This window comes from Scyliorhinus torazame, chromosome 16 (genome assembly GCF_047496885.1).
Source record: "Scyliorhinus torazame isolate Kashiwa2021f chromosome 16, sScyTor2.1, whole genome shotgun sequence".
NCBI classification, from domain to species: Eukaryota; Metazoa; Chordata; class Chondrichthyes; order Carcharhiniformes; family Scyliorhinidae; genus Scyliorhinus; species Scyliorhinus torazame.
The window spans coordinates 179,826,971-179,846,855 of NC_092722.1; the positions used below are offsets into that span (position 1 = coordinate 179,826,971).

The 19,885-nt window shown below is 49.0% G+C and overlaps 1 protein-coding gene across 1 annotated transcript in view; it reads right to left on the reverse strand.

Moving 5' to 3' along the window:
* LOC140393265 (VPS10 domain-containing receptor SorCS1-like) overlaps positions 1-19,885 on the reverse strand; it is a 1,354,213-nt gene that overhangs the window by 12,694 nt on the left and 1,321,634 nt on the right. Inside the window, exon 26 of the mRNA XM_072479549.1 lies at positions 16,537-16,604. Within this exon, the coding sequence (XP_072335650.1) occupies positions 16,537-16,604 (68 nt within the window). The remainder of the gene's footprint in view (positions 1-16,536; positions 16,605-19,885) is intronic.

A 19,885-nucleotide genomic window follows, 5' to 3' on the forward strand; every position in this document is an offset into this window, starting at 1 on the left:
CTCGGCTGGTATGAGAATTGAACCCATGCTGTTGGCCTTGCTCTGCACCATAAACCAGCTGTCCAGCCAAGTGAGCTAAACTGACCCCCAAGGCGGGAGGGGTAAGGGAAGGGCAAACTGCCTTTGCCTTGCCATTGTCTACCTCCCAACATGACGATTTTATACTGACAGTAAATTCAGATTATAGTTCTGCAAACTGGCCGATTAGTTCTTTTTAACAATAAAGCTTAATAATCTGAAAAGGGGGTGATTGTTAGGGGCATAAACCCTTGAGATTACTAGCAAATACAGCAGGAAATTGTACAGCAGCAAAGCTTGTGATTGAGAATAAAGAGGAGCTCACCCTCTCAAGAGGATTGGGTTGAGTTATGCATGAGATGCCGAGGACGAAATCTGGTGTATCTAGGACCAGCATCCACTGCTCCCTCTCCACTGCCTCATGTAGTGAGATTAGATTAGAGCTTGAGTGGCATCACTTTGGTAAATTGACCAAACAGGACATGGACAAGAACATTGGAAAGGTGCCTTTGTACAAACAGCAAAGCAGGAGCACTGGATCCAATAATAATAATAATCGCTTATTGTCACAAGTAGGCTTCAATGAAGTTACTGTGAAAAGCCCCTAGCCGCCACATTCCAGCACCATGAAAGAGCGCAAGGAGAGCAGCGGAGACACAGGATAAAAGAGCGCAAGGAAAGCGGCGGAGACACAGGATAAAAGAGCGCGAGGAGAGCGGCGGGGACACAATGAAAGAGCGCGGAGAGCGGCAGAGACACAGGATAAAAGAGTGCAAGGAGAGCGGCGGGGGCACAGTGAAAGAGCGCGAGAAGATCGGCGGAGACACAGGATAAAAGAGCGCGAGGAGAGCGGCGGGGACACAGTGAAAGAGCGCGAGGAGAGCGGCGGTGACACAGGATAAAAGAGCGCAAGGAGAGCGGCGGGGACACAGGATAAAAGAGCGCGAGGAGAGCGGCGGGGACACAGCTATAGGAGAAGCGGCCTTCAGATTTTCGGCGGGAGCAGGGGTCTGTCGTGAAGGTAAGTTTACCTCTTTAAAAACTTATCTTGCAGGAGAAGCAGCCTTCAGATTTTTGGTGGGGGCAGTGGCCAGGGGTCTGTCGGGAAGGTAAGTTTACCTCTTTAAAAACTTACCTTGAAGAGTGACAGCACAGCAAAGCAGTGACCTGATTGGCTGGTAAGGAAAGTGCTCCAATTAGCAGTAGCTGGGAGAAATTTAACACTTCATGTGTTGGTAAGTATTGAGATTGGTAAGTAAAATCATTATTCCTTTCACTTATTCATTATTTGATATTATATTTTTAATCAGTTAAGGTAAAGTGTAAAAATGGCAGGAGATCCCAGACCCATGTTATGCTCCTCGTGCTCAATGTGGGAGTTCAGGGACGCGGCCGATGCCCCTGACTCCTTCATGTGCGGGAAATGTGTCCAGCTGCAGCTCCTGTTAGACCGCATGACGGCTCTGGAGCTGCGGATGGACTCACTTTGGAGTATCCGCGATGCTGAGAAAGTCATTGGTAGCACGTTGTGAGTTGGTCACACCGCAGATTAGGATTGGTGAGGGAGACAGGGAATGGGTGACCAAAAGGCAGAGAAAGAGCAGGAAGGCAGTGCAGGTGTCCCCTGCGGTCATCTCCCTCCAAAACAGGTATACCGTTTTGGATACTGTTGGGGAAATGACTCACCAGGGGAAGGCAGTAGTAGCCAGGCTCATGGCACCGTGGCTGGCTCTGCTACACAGAAGGGCAGGAAAAAGACTGGCAGGGCTATAGTCATAGAGGAGTCAATCGTAAGGGGAGTAGACAGGTGTTTCTGTGGTCGAAAACGAGATTCCCGAATGGTATGTTGCCTCCCGGGTGCACGGGTCAGGGATGTCTCAGATCGGCTGCAGGACATACTGAAGGGGGAGGGTGAACAGCCAGTTGTCGTGGTGCATATAGGCACCAACGATATAGGTAAAAAACACGGACGAGGTCCTACAATCAGAATTTAGGGAGTTAGGAGATAAGTTAAAAAGTAGGACCTCAAAGATCGTAATCTCAGAATTGCTACCAGTGCCACGAGACAGTCAGAGTAGAAATTCAAGAATAGTCAGAATGAATACGTGGCTTGAGAGATGGTGTAGGAGGGAGGGGTTCATATTTTTGGGACATTGGAACCGGTTCTGGATGCAGTGGGACCATTACAAATCGGATGGTCTACACCTGGGCAGGGGGACTGGAACCAATGTCCTCGGGCATGCTTTTGCTAACACTGTTGGGGAGGTTTTAAACTAATGTGGCAGGGGGATGGGAACCAGATTAGGAAGTTAGAGGTCAGTAAAAAGGCAGAAACTAAAGCCAGTAAGGTACTAGATAATAAACTCAATGTGACTAAGGGGAAGAGTAGACAGGGAAGAGATGATGAACGCAAAGGGACAGGTGGTCTGAGGTGCATTTGTTTCAATGCGAGAAGTGTAGCAGGTAAGGCAGATGAACATAGGGCTTGGATTAGTACCTGGGAATATGATGTTATTGGTATTACTGAGACTTGGATGATGGAAGGGCAAGACTGGCAACTAAATATCCCAGGGTATAGATGCTTCAGGAGGGATAGAGAAGTTGCATTACTGGTCAGAGATGATATCACAGCTGTGATTAAAGAGGGCACGATGGAGGATTCGAGCACTGAGGCAATATGGGTAGAGCTAAGAAATAGGAAGGGTGCAGTAACATTGTTGGGACTTTACTACAGGCCTCCCAAAAGCGAGCATGAAGTAGAGGTACAAATATGTAGACAGATTATAAAAAAATATAGGAGCAATAGGGTGGTCGTGATGGGAGATTTTAACTTCCCCAACATTGAATGGGACTCATGTAGTGTTGGAGGCGTAGATGGAGCAGAATTTGTAAAGAGCATCCAGGAGAGTTTTTTTAGAGCAGTATGTAAATAGTCCAACTCGGGAAGGACTGATATTGGACCTGATATTGGTGAATGATCCCGGCCAGGTGGTTGAAGTTTCAGTTGGTGATTACTTTGGGAATAGCGATCACAATTCCGTAAGTTTTAGAATACTCATGGACAAAGACGAGAGTGGTCCTAAAGGAAGAGTGCTAAATTGGGGAAAGGCCAAGTATAACAAAATTCGGCAGGAGCTAGGGAATGTGGATTGGGAGCAGCTGTTTAAGGGTAAATCCACATTTGAAATGTGGGAGTCTTTTAAGGAAAGGTTGATTAGAGTGCAGGACAGACATGTCCCTGTGAAAATGAGGGATACAAATGGCAAAATTAGGGAACCATGGATGACGGGTGGAATTGTGAGACTAGCTAAAATGAAAAAGGAAGCATAAATAAGATCTAGGCGACTTAAAACTGATGAAGCTTTGGAGGAATATCGGGAATGTAGGACAAATCTCAAACGCGCAATAAAGAGGGCTAAAAGGGTTCATGAAATATCTTTGGCTAATAGGGTTAAGGAAAATCCCAAAGCCTTTTATTCGTATATAAGGAGCAAGAGGGTAACTAGAGAAAGGATTGGCCCACTCAAAGACAAAAGAGGGAATTTATGCGTGGAGTCAGAGGAAATGGGTGAGATTCTTAATGAGTACTTTGCATCTGTATTCACCAAGGAGAGGGACATGACTGATGTTGAGGCTAGGGATGGATGTTTAAATACTCTAGGTCAAGTCGGCATAAGGAAGGGGGAAATTTTGGGTATTCTAAAAGGCATTAAGGTGGACAAGTCCCCAGGTCCAATGGAATCTATCCCAGGTTACTGAGGGAAGCGAGGGACGAAATAGCTGGGGCCTTAACAGATATCTTTGCAGCATCCTTGAGCAAGGGTGAGGTCCCAGAGGACTGGAGAATTGCTAATGTTGTCCCTTTGTTTAAGAAGGGTAGCAGGGATAATCCAGGGAATTATAGACTTGTGAGCTTGACGTCAGTGGTAGGCAAACTGTTGGAGAAGATACTGAGGGATAGGATCTATTCACATTTGGAAGAAAACAGACTTATCAGTGATAGGCAGCATGGTTTTGTGCAGGGAAGGTCATGTCTCACAAACCTAATAAAATTCTTTGAGGAAGTGACAAGGTTAATTGATGAGGGAAGGGCTGTAGATGTCATATACATGGACTTCAGTAAGGCGTTTGATAAAGTTTCCCATGGCAGGTTGATGGAAAAAGTGAAGTCATATGGGGTTCAGGGTGTACTAGCTAGATGGATAAAGAACTGGCTGGGCAACAGGAGACAGAAAGTAGTGGTGGAAAGGAGTGTCTCAAAATAGAGAAAGGTGACTAGTGGTGTTCCGCAGGGTTCCGTGCTCGTGTTTGTGATATACATAAATGATCTGGACGAAGGTATAGGTGGTCTGATCAGCAAGTTTGCAGATGATACTAAGATTGGTGGAGTTGCAGATAGCGAGGAGGACTGTCAGAGAATACAGCAAAATATAGATAGATTGGAGAGTTGGGCAGAGAAATGGCAGATGGAGTTCAATCCAGGCAAATGCGAGGTGATGCATTTTGGAAGATCTAATTCAAGAGCAGACTAGACGGTCAATGGAAGAGTCCTGGTGAAAATTGATGTACAGAGAGATCTGGGATTTCAGGTCCATTGTACCCTGAAGGTGGCAACGCAGGTCGATAGAGTGGCCAAGAAGGCATACAGCATGCTTGCCTTCATCGGACGGGGTATTGAGTACAAGAGTCGGCAGGTCATGTTACAGTTGTATAGGACTTTGGTTAGGCCACATTTAGAATACTGTGTGCAGTTCTGGTCGCCACATTACCAGAAGGATGTGGATGCTTTAGAGAGGGTGCAGAGGAGGTTCACCAGGACGTTGCCTGGTATGAAGAGTGCTAGCTATGAAGAAAGGCTGAGTAGATTAGGATTGTTTTCGTTGGAAAGACGGAGATTGAAGGGGGGCCTGATTGAGGTCTACAAAATTATGAGAGGTATGGACAGGGTGGATAGCAACAAGCTTTTTCCAAGAGTGGGGGTGTCAATTACAAGGGGTCACGATTTCAAGATGAGAGGGGGAAAGTTTAAGGGAGATGTGCGTGGAAAGTTTTTTACGCAGAGGGTGGTGGGTGCCTGGTACGCTTTGCCAGCGGAGGTGGTAGAGGCGGGCACGATAGCTTCATTCAAGATGCATCTAGACAGATATATGAACGGGCGGGGAACAGAGGGAAGTAGATCCTTGGAAAGTAGGCGACAGGTTTAGATAAAGGATCTGGATCGGCGCAGGTTGGGAGGGCCGAAGGGCCTGGTCCTGTGCTGTAATTTTCTTTGTTCTTTGTCCAGGGAAGCCGGTACGGGAATTGAACCCGTTCTACTGGCATTGTTCTGCATTACAAGCCAGATGTTTAGCCCTCTGTGCTAAACCAGCCCCAGATCTCAAGGTGCTCACACCAGCAGAGGAGACAATGCTTGTCCTCCTCTCAGTGCAGTGCATGGGGGATCCCTAAAAGAACATCAGAACATAGATACATACATACACAGAAGATAGGAGCAGGAAGAGGCCTTTTGGCCCTTCGAGCCTGCTCCGCCATTTATCACGATCACGCCTGATCATCCAACTCAATAGCCCAATCCTGCTTTCTCCACGTAACAAAGAACAAAGAAAGGTACAGCACAGGAACAGGCCCTTTGGCCCTCCAAGCCCGTGCCGACCATGCTGCCCGACTAAACTACAATCTTCTACACTTCCTGGGTCCGTATACCTCTATTCCCATCCTATTCATGTGTTTGTCAAGATGCCCCTTAAATGTCACTATCGTCCCTGCTTCCACCACCTCCTCCGGTAGCGAGTTCCAGGCACCCACCACACTCTGTGTAAAAAACTTGCCTCGTACATCTACTCTAAACCTTGTCCCTCGCACCTTAAACCTATGCCCCCTAGTAATTGACCCCTCTACCCGGGGGAAAAGCCTCTGACTATCCACTCTGTCTATGCCCCTCATAATTTTGTAGACCTCTATCAGGTCACCCTCAACCTCTGTCGTTCCAGTGAGTACAAACCAAGTTTATTCAACCGCTCCTCATAGCTAATGCCCTCCATACCAGGCAACAACCTGGTAAATCTCTTCTGCACCCTCTCTAAAGCCTCCACACCCTTCTGGTAGTGTGGCGACCAGAATTGAACACTATACTCCAAGTGTGGCCTAACTAAGGTTCTATACAGCTGCAACATGACTTGCCAATTCTTATACTCAATGCCCCGGCCAATGAAGGCAAGCATGCTGTATGCCTTCTTGACTACCTTCTCCACCTGTGTTGCCCCTTTCAGTGACTTGTGGACCTGTACACCTAGATCTCTCTGACTTTCAATACTGTTCATGGTTCTACCATTCACTGTATATTCCCTACCTGCATTAGACCTTCCAAAATGCATTACCTCACATTTGTCCGGATTAAACTCCATCTGCCATGTCTCCGCCCAAGTCTCCAAACAAATCCTGCTGTATCCTCTGACAGTCCTCATCGCTATCCGCAATTCCACCAACCTTTGTGTCGTCTTCAAACTTACTAATCAGCCAACCTTTGTGTCGTCTGCAAACTTACGAATAACCTTTGATCCCATTCTCCCCAAGTGCTATATCTAGCCACCTCTTGAATATATTCAATGTTTTAGCATCAACTACTTCCTGTGGTAATGAATTCCACAGGCTCACCACTCTTTGGGTGAAGAAATGTCTCCTTGGGCGACATTCTCCGACCCCCAGCCGGGTCGGAGAATCACCAGGGGCTGGCATGAATCCCGCCCCCGCCGGTTGCCGAAGTCCCCGGCACCGGAGATTCGGCGGGGGCGGGAATCGCGCCGGTTGGCGGGCCCCCCCCGCTCGATTCTCCGGCCCGAATGGGCCGAAGTCCCGCCGATAAATTGCCTGTCCCGCTGGCGTAAATTGAACCACCTACCTTACCGGTGGGACAAGGCGGCGTGGGCGGGCTCTGGGGTCCTGTGGGGGGCACGGGGCGATCTGGCCCCGGGGGGTGCCCCCACGGTGGCCTGGCCCGCGATCGGGGCCCACCGATCCGCGGGCGGGCCTGTGCCGTGGGGGCACTCTTTCCCTTCCGCCTCCGCCACGGTCTCCACCATGGCGAAGGCAGAAGAGACTCCCTCCAAAAACATTCTTCCTCAGAAAAGGAGACCAGGGGCGACATTCTCCGACCCCCCGCTGGGTCGGAGAATCGCCGGGGGCTGGCGTGAATCCCACCCCCGCCGGTTGCCGAAGTCTCCGGCACCAGAGATTCGGTGGGGGCGGGAATCGGGCCGCGCCGGTTGGTGGGCCCCCCCGCTCGATTCTCCGGCCCGGATGGACCGAATTCTCGCCGCTAAATTGCCTGTCCCGCCGGCGTAAATTAAATCACCTACCTTACCGGCGGGACAAGGCAGTGTGGGCGGGCTCCGGGGTCCTGGGGGGGGGGGGGGGGCACGGGGCGATCTGGCCCCGGGGGGGTGCCCCCACGGTGGCCTGGCCCGCGATCGGGGCCCACCGATCCGCGGGCGGGCCTGTGCCGTGGGGGCACTCTTTCCCTTCTGCCTCCGCCACGGTCTCCACCATGGCGGAGGCGGAATAGACTCCCTCCACTGCGCATGCGTGGGAAACTGTCAGCGGCCGCTGACGCTCCCGCGCATGCGCCGCCCCGAGATGTCATTTCCGTGCCAGCTGGCGGGGCGGGGCGGAAATTCCTCCGGCGTCGGCCTAGCCCCTCAATGTTGGGGCTTGGCCCCCAAAGATGCGGAGCATTCCGCACCTTTGGGGCGGCGCGATGCCCGTCTGATTGGCGCCGATTTGGGCGCCAGTCGGCAGACATCGCGCCGTTTCGGGAGAATTTCGCCCCAGAATTGCACACAATATTCTAGGTGTGGCCTCATCAAGAACACAAGAAATAGGAGCAGGTGTCGGCCATCATGTTCCCTCAACGTCTCTGTCATTTACTAAGATCAAGACTGATATTTAATCAACACAACACCAATCATCCTTGTATTCCTTGATTCTCTGAGAGTCCAAGAAAGTATTTATGTCAGCCTTGAATTGATTCAAAACATGAGCATCCACAGCTCACTGCGGTACAGAATTCGCAAGATCCCCACAGCCCTCAGTGAAGAAATTGCTTCTCATCTCAGTTTTAAATACTCAAATCCTGAGACTATGACACTTTGTTCTAAAATCTCCTGCCAGGGGTAACAACCAATCAGCGTCTACTCTGTCAAGATGGCAAACCATCACCTTAACTGGCATCGTCATTTTAACGAAACAATTGGTTCATTTGGAACATAATCCTTAGCCTTTGAAATACAACACCAAATAACAAAATATATTTAACTGTGCAATCATTTCCTGATGTTTAATACTTGATAAATACTGGAACAATGTCCGGTAAACCCATTGATTTTTTTTCTCTTTTCATTTCGCAGTACCAGGTTGGATCACAGGGACAACATATGCACAACATTATTCTGTAGCACCCAGTTACCGACCATTGGGATTTGTAACAATTTACTACCCACCACCCCAACAGCCGGGATTCCATGGGGACCATACCCACCAGCCAGAACTAGCAGGGAACCCCTGTTAGTCCTCTGGAGTAGCCTGATGGAATTACAGTGGGCTTTCCCCATGGCTGGTGTACCCAGTGGCAGAAGTATCGCCCGTCAAGAGCTACTGGCCAATCGGAAGTTGGCAGTTCCTCATGCTGCCGGCACCAATGGCGTTGGGGGGGGGGGGGGTGGCATCTGGTGGCAATGCACCAATTAAAAACCCAGCATCATGTGAGGAGGGGGTCACGGCAGGTGGGGGTGGGGGCGCAGGAGGGTGGCTTTCAGTGACCACCCCGTCTCCTCGATGCTGGCGCCCATAATTAGGCAGAGTGCGCCCGAAAACGAGGGATTCCCCTGGGAGGCTGCAGAGAAATCCAACAGGCCTTGTTGGGCATCCTTCCGAGGATGCGGAAAACATGTGGTCCCTATTTAACCCCTGAGCCACCACTAAATTGTAGTGGACTGAGGGAGATTGTCTGTCAGTTGGCTCAGTAATGATCCAAACTGATATCCCATTGCTGCTGCCTGGGAATCCTAGGTCAGCCTCTTCCTCCCTTTGACTTAATTGGGGGCGGGTTATGCGGTTGCTGGGAGATTACTGCAGGGCTTCATCACGATTAAGTGAACCCGGCTGCCATGCCTCCTGTATTAAATCCAGCCCAACATCAGCAATTGTCCCTGCCAAAAATAGTGACTCTTTGCAAAAGACTCAGTTGTCCTCCTCAGAGCTTGGCAAGTGATGAAGACGTCTCTCAATCTCCGCAGGTAATAAATATTGAGGTGCCACCAAGACCTGGAAAGAGATTGTGGGAATGCCTGAGCTGCAAAACCAGGTCTTCACCCTCCTCAGGAATAAAGGATGGTGGAGGCAGTTACAAAGCAATCACAAAGCTTTTTAATGGAGTTAAATTCTCTACTGGATTTCCCCTTCATAGGATTTCAATTCACAATGATGCTGACTGAAGATAGCATAGTTGTAAATGTGGTAAACCACTGTTGCACCTGTATTAGGTGATGTGATGTAGGACCTGTACTACAGGTTCGCACGGTAGCCCCTGCCTGCTGGCCCCGCCCAGTAGGCGGAGTATGAATATGCGTGTTCTCCATTCAGCAGCCATTTCGCCAGCTGCTGTGGGAGGCCACACATCTTAAAGCAATAAAGCCTCAGTTGTATCCAACTCTAGTCTTTGTTCAATTGATCGTGCCTCAGTAATATTGTAGCCAGATGTGCCCATTGGTATTTACCGTAATCTTCTTACATCTTTACATCCTTGTGGTACAGAGGGTGAAGTATATTTTGTACTGTGTCTGGTTTTAGCAAGATAATACCTGGAATACATTCGGTGTTGCCTCTCGCTTTGTCTCAGATCAGAGATATTTGCCTGTAATCTGTGTGGAGGATTATGATGTTCAGAGTGTCAAGGGCATGGGTGACCATTCAACTGTTTTGCAAAGTTTCTTCACAGATTGATCTGGATCTCCTTATCTCTTCAGACAGGAGGAGGTGTCTGGGATGAAACACACATCAATGGAAACAACAGCAAAATCCATTTGTGCCACAACGAGATTACAGAAATCCTTCTTCCCCCTTCGGCAGAGGCAGCAGTAAATGGTGTTATCTCACCCCTCAGGTCCCTGCGGGATTGCCCTTGTCCTCTGCTGCCTCCTCGAACATCACCATTACTGATAATACCATGTGAGGAGGCATCGAGAGAGAGACCTCACAGAGCCACTCAGTAAATACAGCAAACAGGGACCACCTTTTTGTCGATAAGTATATACACAAAATATTATTGTGTGAACTTCCGTGTCATTGTATAGAAATGTATTGAAATGCTTTAAGTGCATTCGGAAAAAGTGCTGCTTCCACAGCACTTGCGGTTGCATGAACATCAAATTTGTCAGCAGGGTATAATTTCCTCCCTGCTCCAAAGATTTTGTTTCCAATAGTTGTGGGGGTATCTTTTCATACAATAGGATTACTGAGATCTTTGATAGTAAGGGGGCGAGTACTTCTGTCTTTCATAATTTCTTTCAGGTGATATACTGATGAATGATATCAACGCGGTTTATCCCTGATCATTGTGAGGGCATCCAGCCCCTTTGGTTGGCTGCTGAAATTCCAGGTTTTCCACCAAGAGCCACTTTTGTGTTTAGAACAAAGAACAAAGGAAAGTACAGCACAGGAACAGGCCCTTCGGCCCTCCAAGCCCGTGCCGACCATGCTGCCCGTCTAAACAAAAATCTTCTACACTTCCTGGGTCCGTATCCCTCTAGTGCCATCCTATTCATTACTTCAGATCTTCTTGGTTACTCCCTGGATGATGAGTGCGCTGTTCAGAATAGAACTCTTACACAGCCTGTGCCGTGCTCACCAAATCGAGCCCACAACATTGCTGGTTTGATTCAAACAGCAAAGCTCATGACCCTTGGTCAGTAGAGTATTTCCAGAAAGGTTCAGTTGCGTTTCATTATGATGCTTTTGGTTTGATCCCTTGGATTGGTGCAGAGAGGTGAAGGACTACACCCTTACACATCGACCACACTCCCCCGAAGCCAAGCCATCTATTTATTCGCTTCCCTAATTTCTGTTGTCATGCCAGTGCTGACAAAATAAAGCTATTAAGCTAGGAAAACTGGAAGTCACCTCCACGATTTCATGCTTTGCATTGGACAACCTGTGGCCTGAAGAAGCTCTATACAGTGCACTCGATGTTTCCAGTACCACCTAAGCTTGAGGGCTCTAATTCTGATGTATGCATAGTTCACTGCTCTAATGACACAGGGAATGGGGAATATTTGGATGAATGTAATGCTTTTCACAACCTCAGAATATCACCAAATGTCTTGCAGCCATTTGAAACACTTCGGAAGTGTTTTCCCTCTTGCAATTCCATCCTCTTATGCAAACTATCCGAGTCTGAACCAGATTGTTTGCAACACTGGTGTCATATTTGATCCTGAGATGAGCATCTGACCACACATCATTGCTACCACAATGACCAATTAATTCCACCTTCATAATATCTCCCAGTTCTGAACCTGCCTCAGCTGCAGCATCATCTATGCCTTGTTTGTTACCTCTAGACTTGCCGATACCAACGTACTCCTGACTGACCTTCCATATTCTGTGCCCTTTAAACTTGACATCATCCAAAACTTCCTGTACCCTAACCCGCACCAGCTTCCATTCATTTACTGTCCCTGTGCTCGCTGATCGGCTCCTGTTTAATCCCTCCAAGGTCTCATCCCTCCCTAATCCAGGCAATCTCCTCCAGCCTTGCAACCCTCTGAGGTATCTGTGCTCCTCTAATTCCGGCTTCTTGAGCATCACCCCATTTTAGATGCTCCGCTGTTAGCGATCCTGCCTTCAGCTACCAAGGTTCTCACAGTCACTTCGTCAACCTCTCCATCTCTGCACCTCGCTTTCTTCCTTTAGGGCTCATCCTCAAACCTATATCACTTTGACCAAGTGGCAGACGACTTGTGTAAAATGCTTTGAGACGTTTTATTAAGTGTAAGGAGCTGTACAAATACAAGTTGTTGTAATGTTTGGATGGCGTTAAGTTGTCTTAATGTAGCAATGTGTGTGGCGATTTTAGAAAGTAGATGCCGACTTTCCTCCTTGGTGTGACCCCATTTGTCACCTTCCCGCTACAATTTGACACTACGCCGTGCAGCATCCCAAACAGCACACTGAAGGTGACCAGCAAGAAGCCTTTGACAGATGAATTGATTGGTCCAATCGCGACGACTTCTGCTGGCTGGGTTTTAGAAATTGGGGTTGGAATTTCCTGCCTCCTTGATGCACTAAGCTTCAAGAACCCCAAAGACACGTGAGACTTTAACCAAGGCTTTAATACACTACATAGGAAGCTTACCCGACACAGACGACCCCAGACAAAATGGGTCAGGTCTCAGAAGCTGGGTCTTATACCTAACTCCCGGGGGAGTGGCCAAGGCGGAGCTCTCCGTGGCCAGGTCAGGTTACATACAGGTGACCGAACCTCTACAGAGCTACAGTACAATACACAGTACAGTACACAGGATTACAGGGCCACGTTACACACAACTATTATATAACTATGTACAATGCTAGGGAAGTACAGTGGTGTATCACCACACTCCTTTAAGTTCGAGACGCACTGCATCGCTTAATTATAATAAATACTCAATTCAGATGAGTGATTTCTGATTTCACAAATATGACAATGAGAGTGTCTGAGCAGTGCCTCTTTCCTTAAAAATCTGCTTCGGTTATGTGCAGACTTGAAATTAATTCAAATCAACTGATGAATGTCAAATGTGAAGAACACACAGCCGCAGTAGGATAACTGCATATTATCACCATTTGTAATACGACACATATGACACTGGGGATCAGTTCGTTCAGTTGGCTGTTCGTGACATGAAGCGATGCCAGCAGCGTGGGTTCAATTCCCCATCCCGGCTGAGGTTATTTGTGAAGGCCCTGCCTTCTCAACCTTGCCCCATGCCTGAGGTGTGGTGACCCTCAGGTTAAATCACCACCTGTCAGCTCTCAAAAGGAAGAGCAGCCTCTGGGACTGTGGCAAGATTTACATTTGCACTTTGTCATTCAATGGATAATCCAAATAGTGGTTTGACCAGTTTGAAGGTGAAACAGTCCAATTTAGTAAATTATTTTCTGCACACAGGTTTCTGTATTTGTTTACAAGCATGTATTGTTATTGGTTATTTAAAAAATATTGGAAGATATTGGGTGGGATTTTCCCAACCCCCCCCCCCCCCCCCCCCCCCCCGCCGGGTCGGAGAATCCCGTCTCGCCGTCAGCTGCCGTATTCTCCGGTGCCTGTTTTCGGGCGGGGGCTGGGTTCACGCCAAGCGGCCGTCCGTTTTTTGGCCAATCCGCCGGCGTGGATTAGACATGGTCCCACATGGCGGAACCTGGCAGGTAAGTCAGCTGGTGTGGTCCTCAGAGGGCGCGGGGGGATCTGACCCCGGGGGGGGGGGGCCACGGTGGCCTGGCCCGCGATTGGGGCCCACCAATCTGCGGGCAGGCCTGTGCCGTGGGGGCACTCCTTCCTTCCACGCCGGCCCCTTTAGGGCTCCGCCATGTCCAGCGCGGAGAAGACACCCCCCTGCGCATGCGGCAGAATACGCCGGCGGTTCCGCGCATGCGTGGGATCATGCTGGTTCTTTGGCGCATGCACGGACCATTTGGCACCAACCCCTCCAGTTTTCACCTAGCCCCCGGAAGTGCGGAGGATTCCGCTTCTTCCGGTCGGCCCGACGCCGGAGTGGTTCGCGCTGTTTTTGACGTCGGCGTCGAGCCATCGCACCAATTCCGGAGAATCCCACCTATTGTGTTTCCCTTTGGGATCTATCAATTTCTTTTGGACATCAGGGCAAGGACTCAGTGTTCGTCGATGGTCCATGGAACTATGCATGCCGATCCAATTCAATAGTCTAGCCCTATTCTATAATATTCCTACCAGTGACTCCACTTCCCACAACCTGCACTTCACTTCAGCAGACCCCCAAGCCTTTACCTCATGCTTCTCCTTCATCTAGATACTGCCCGAGCAGCTATCCACAGGCATTGATGACACCCACCTCGAAACTGCTGTCATGCAGGATAGAAAGCAGAAAAAGACAGCTTCCTCCATCAAAGCACTGGAAAGACCAAAGCAATTATCTTCAGCATCCTTTAAAAAATGTAATTCTCCCAACTGACTCTATAGTCCTCTCCATTCACAAACACCGTCACCTTCCACCTGAGCAACAAGACATGTGCCTACTGCATCACAGCCCCATGAAACACTGAACCACACCTTTGTCACTGTTGAACACAACTATTATGATCCTCAACAGCCTGCACACTCTTTACATCCAAATCTTATCCTGTCCATATTCTATCCAGAACCAAGTCCACCATCCCTCTCTTTGTTGACAAATATTGTCGGTGGTCTCCCAAAACGGTAGATTCTAAACAGTTTTCATTCTGTTTAAACCCCTACATGGCTTGTCTATTATTTATCTGCAACATCCTCCAGCACAACAATGCCAGCCCAGATTCGCCAATTCACCTTCTTGTGTTCCCTTCCTCTCCATTGGTGATTATGGCTTTAGCGCCACCCAGACGTCATGCTCAGACATTTCCTTTGTGACCCTTTTATTTTTCATTCTTTCAAACTTTCCTCAATATCCACCAATCTTTTGAAGCACTATGCAATGTTTTTCTTATTTAAAAGGTCTAATGCAAGGGCAATATCAATAGGAAGTTAGAGGCTACATCCAAAAGGATGTGAAGACATTGGGCTGTTACCACGAGTGGCTATTGAAACCAGGCCCTTCACAATATTTAAAGAGCAATTAGACACATTTTAAAATAAAAATCCAGCTGCAGACCAAGAAATGGGATTGTAGTGGACATATCCTGTAGAGGGACACACCCTGGTATGCACAGTGGGCTAAATGGCTTTGTTGGGTATTCTGGTGATAGGTATGTGTGATCTCTGGACACAGCAAGGATATGCCCACTGGCTTTGACATTCGCGCTTCTGAAAAGTGATTCTTTGGCCATTTTAGTTCTTGTGCCTCAGACCCCTAAGTGCATCTGATATCTCAATGGCTGAGATTGGGAACACCCAAAACGCCCCACTTACCTGACACTCCAGTAAGTCAGGATTTTTAATCTTTAGAATCAACTTCAACAACTTGGTAATCACGGTCGTAACATGGGAGTTGGTTTTAGTTTTCACTTTAAGAAAGATAGAACAAGCATTTATATAATGCCTTTCACAACTTCAGGATGTCCCATTGCAGTTCAGTGCCAATATTCAAAGTGCTTTGTCTTTTTGTAGGAAATACGGCAGCCAAGTTGTGCACAGCAAGATCCCACACACAGCAATGTGGTTACAACCAGATTAGTCTGTTTTACTGATGTTGATTGAGCTATGGTCTCGGCACTGGAGGGAACTCCCCCGTCTCTTCTTCAAATGAGTTCCAAGAGATCTTTCACATCCACCTCGAGGGGCAGAGGGGATCTCAGTTTAATGTCTCAGCGATTAGCTGGCACCACCAACATTGCGTTACTCCCTCAATACTTCACTGTGAGTATCAGACTCAATGTTGTACCCCAGGCCCTGGAGTGGGGTTTGAACCCCCGACTGTCTGACTCAGAACCTACTGAACCGTGACCTGGGAGGGGGGGGGGGAGGGGGAGGGGGGGAAACTCCACTGAGGGGAGAAGAAGAAGCAACATTTTTTACAGCCATATATTCCTTTATTCGTAATGTTGCTGCACTTCAAAAGGGGGAGGGGGGCAATGTTGAATTGGCGGAGGGGGAATTATTCCTCTTGGCAGCTTCAGACAATTATTCCCCTCTAAATATTTGTTGTTACAGGAGACAATTTTCACCAACACACAGACATACACACACATATACACACATACATATAATCACACACACACGAATACAGACACATATATACACACACATAGACAAACACAAACACTGACACACACACATACAGACACACACACAGATACACACACGCAGAGTTACACACACATAGACACATGCAGAGTTACACACACACACAGACACATACAGACACACACACAGATACACACAGACAAACACAAACACTGACACACACACACACACACACACGCAGAGTTACAGACACACACACAGACACATGCAGAGTTACACACACACATAGACACATACAGACACACACACAGAGACACATACAGACACACACACAGATACACACAGACAAACACAAACACTGACACACACACACACACAGACATACACACATATACACAGACAAACAAAAACAATGAGCGTGAAACCACAAAATGATTGGTTCCAGAAAAAACGTGTCGTTCTTAAAACAAAATTCCGTTTCCCAAGAATCCAACAGCAACATGACTGACATTGAAACAAAACAAAGTCAAATGGTATTGGGGGGGGGGGGGGGGGATGACCCCAGAACTCACCAGGTGCACGCAATGGCCATTCCTCCCTGGCGCTCCCTCCAACATGGTGAATAAGGCTGCTCAGAGCACTGCAAGACACATTTACATTTCATTTGTCTGCAGCTTTCGCTCCGCGCTGAAGCCAGCAGTAAAACCACAACTTGCCCCAAGGGGCATCACTCTCGGCATTAACAGAAAGAAGAGAAGCCCGACTTTGTCAGGCTTGGGCCGAGTTCTAACAAAACTGGACCGTTTATTTCTCTTCCAGCCACACTTTGGTTTAAAAAGAAACATTTGAAATTCAAGGTGAGGAGTTGTCTCCCTGTTGCCTCCGGGGAGGGGCTATCAACTTGAATCCCTCCCTCGGGTAGCGGTGCCACAATGTCAGCAGTCACAGTCAAGTCCTGAGGTGTCCGTCCACCATTTTGGATTCTGTCAGTGTGTTTGGGGGGCTGCAGCATGTATATAAGTGGAATCATCGCCTCCCCTCCCCCAAAATACACTGTTTGTCTTTCCTCTTTGCATGTTGGGCAACGCATCAGTTAACCTAGGACGGACAGCAATAACTGATGGAAGATCTGGAAAATTCACAGTGGCCACAGGCTGCTTTCCAGACCTCATTGCAACCAGAAAAATCTTAAATATAAGCAAGGAATCCATGCGGACAATAAAATAGCTTTGTGAGGTCCCAGTTGCTGGTGGAGCAAAACATTAATGGGCCACAATTTGAAAGCCTACATTAGTCAAACCGCTTAAGCTATTGGAATGGAAGGTGTGACATTTATTCATGAGACTGGATGTAATTCTGTCCAATGGTGAAGTACCATCCACTGACTCTGTAGAGTTACCTGATCTCTTGGTGGCAACTGGGGTTCCTGCTCCTGTCTTCAGTGTTGTGTGGAAAATGCATGCCGTTGCAGGAGCGGATCGGATGTGTTGCTTCCCACAGCTGATATTCATTTGGCCAGGTTGCTGCCTCAAGAGTGTCCAAATCTCTGGAGCCATCAGGCCCCAGGCCCCAACATGAATTAATGACTTCAGGTGAGGAGCCAGTGAAATGGGTGGGGAGTGGGGGTAGAAGATTTGGAAAACAATAGCTCAGTCATGTTTGCCGCCGCCTTCGTTGCTCCAGCGAGAGATCGGAATTGGAGAGTTCAGCCTCGAGATTGTTCTGCCATCCAATGACCTCATGGCTGACCTACGGCCCAACTGCTCATACCCCCGCCTTTGTCCCATATTCCTTAATACCTTTGGTTAGGAAAAAATAGATCAATCCCAGTTTTAAAATTAACTTGCTTTCAAGTTAATTTTCTGCAGGAGAGAGTTCCAAACTTCTACAAGTGTAGAATTGTTTCTTAAGTTCCCCTCTAGAAAAGTTAGGATCTAAATTTTCGACAATGGCTCTAATGCTAGAATTCCAACCAGCAGAAATCGTTTTTCTCTCTATCCTGTTTCTCTTAATCGCTTGAAAACTTTGATCAAATCTTCCTCTAACCTTATAAACTCCAAGGAATAAATTAAATTGTGCAATTTCTCCTTGTAATTTAAGCCTTAGTGTCTTGATATCATTCAGCTAAACGTATGTTGCACTTCCTCCAAGGACAATGTATCCTGTCTAAGATGGGATGCCAAGAACTGCTCACAGTATTCCAGGGGCAGAATTGTATTTTCGCCTGTTGGCGGGTTTGCAGGTAGGGGGGCCATAAAATTGGTCAGGTAGCCTTTCGTCACCCCCCACCTCTGCCCTCCTCCCTGTCGTGCTCACCCTCCTGCCTGCCCCTGTCCTGTTTGCAATTTTATGGGGGCAGCCCGCCCACCTTTGCTCCATTGATGCCCTCAATTTTGAAGCTGGCAGGAGTTCAGAGCAGGGGTTAAGTCCGGCAGGTCACCTTATCATAGAAATTACATAGAGTTTAAAGTGCAGAAGGAGGCCATTCGGCCCATCGCGTCTGCACCGGCTCTTGGAAAGAGCACCCTACCCAAGGTCAACACCTCCACCCTACCCCATAACCCAGTAACCCCACCCAACACTAAGGGCAATTTTGGACACTAAGGGCAATTTATCATGGCCAATCCACCTAACCTGCACATCTTTGGACTGTGGGAGGAAACCGGAGCACTCGGAGGAAACCCACGCACACACGGGGAGGATGTGCAGACTCCGCACAAACAGTGACCCAAGCCGGGAATCGAACCTGGGACCCTGGAGCTGTGAAGCAATTGTGCTATCCACAATGCTACCGTGCTGCCCGTGACCTTGCACAGGCCATGGGTGGGAAAAGGGCAGGGGACGGGGGACGGGGGATGGGGGGGGGGGGCAGGTTCTCCCTGAAGGCCCACTTTTCCACATTGGGCACTCACTCCCAAGGTATGCCCACATAGGCGCTCCCTTCACCCCTTGGCCTTTCTATCAAGTCCCCCGCACCCCTCTCCCTTTCCCTTCTGAGTTTGAGAAGCCTTTCTGCCCCAGCATTAACTTGGTCCTGGACTCCAGGGTTTATAATCTGGGGACTGATTCCAGTAGCACCAGCCTTGGCCACTGCTGCCAGTGGCACTGCTGGGGCTGCAGAGCTACTGACCAATCAGATCATCCGCCAGCTCTCTGAAGCGGGACCTCTGCCTCAGTGAAGGGCAGATGTCTCGTCTCTTACTAATTCATATCCCTTGGAGCGCCAAATGGCTGTGTGACTGCTGTGATTGGTGGAGTGTGTTCCCCACCAACCTTTTGGGTGGCTGGGTGGAAAACTCCAAAAATCCTGGCCCAGGTGTAATCAAGCCAGGACTTTGTGTAACATAATTTACACCAGGTGGTATTCTAATCCTTGAGATGGAAAGACGAGCATTTCAGAAGCCATAATAATAATTTTCCGGACATGGGGCGAAATTCTCCCCCAACGGCGGGATGCCCGCCGACTGGCGCCAAAGCTGGCGCAAATCAGACGGGCATCGCGCCGGCAAAAAGGTGCGGAAGTCTCCGCATCTTTGGCGGCCTAGCCCCAACATTGAGGGGCTAGGCCGACGCCGGAGGGATTTCCGCCCCGCCAGCTGGCGGAAATGGCATTTGTTGCCCCGCCAGCTGGCGCGGAAATGCGGCGCATGCGCGGGAGCGTCAGCGGCCGCTGTCAGTTTCTCCGCGCATGCGCAGTGGGGAGAGTCTCTTCCGCCTCCGCCATGGTGGAGGCCGTAGCGGAGGCGGAAGGGAAAGAGTGCCCCCACGGCACAGGCCCGCCCGCGGATCGGTGGGCCCCGATCGCGGGCCAGGCCACCGTGGGGGCACCCCCCGGGGTCAGATCGCCCCGCGCCCCCCCCCCAGGACCCCGGAGCCCGCCCACGCCGCCTGGTCCCGCCGGTAAATACCAGGTTTGATTTA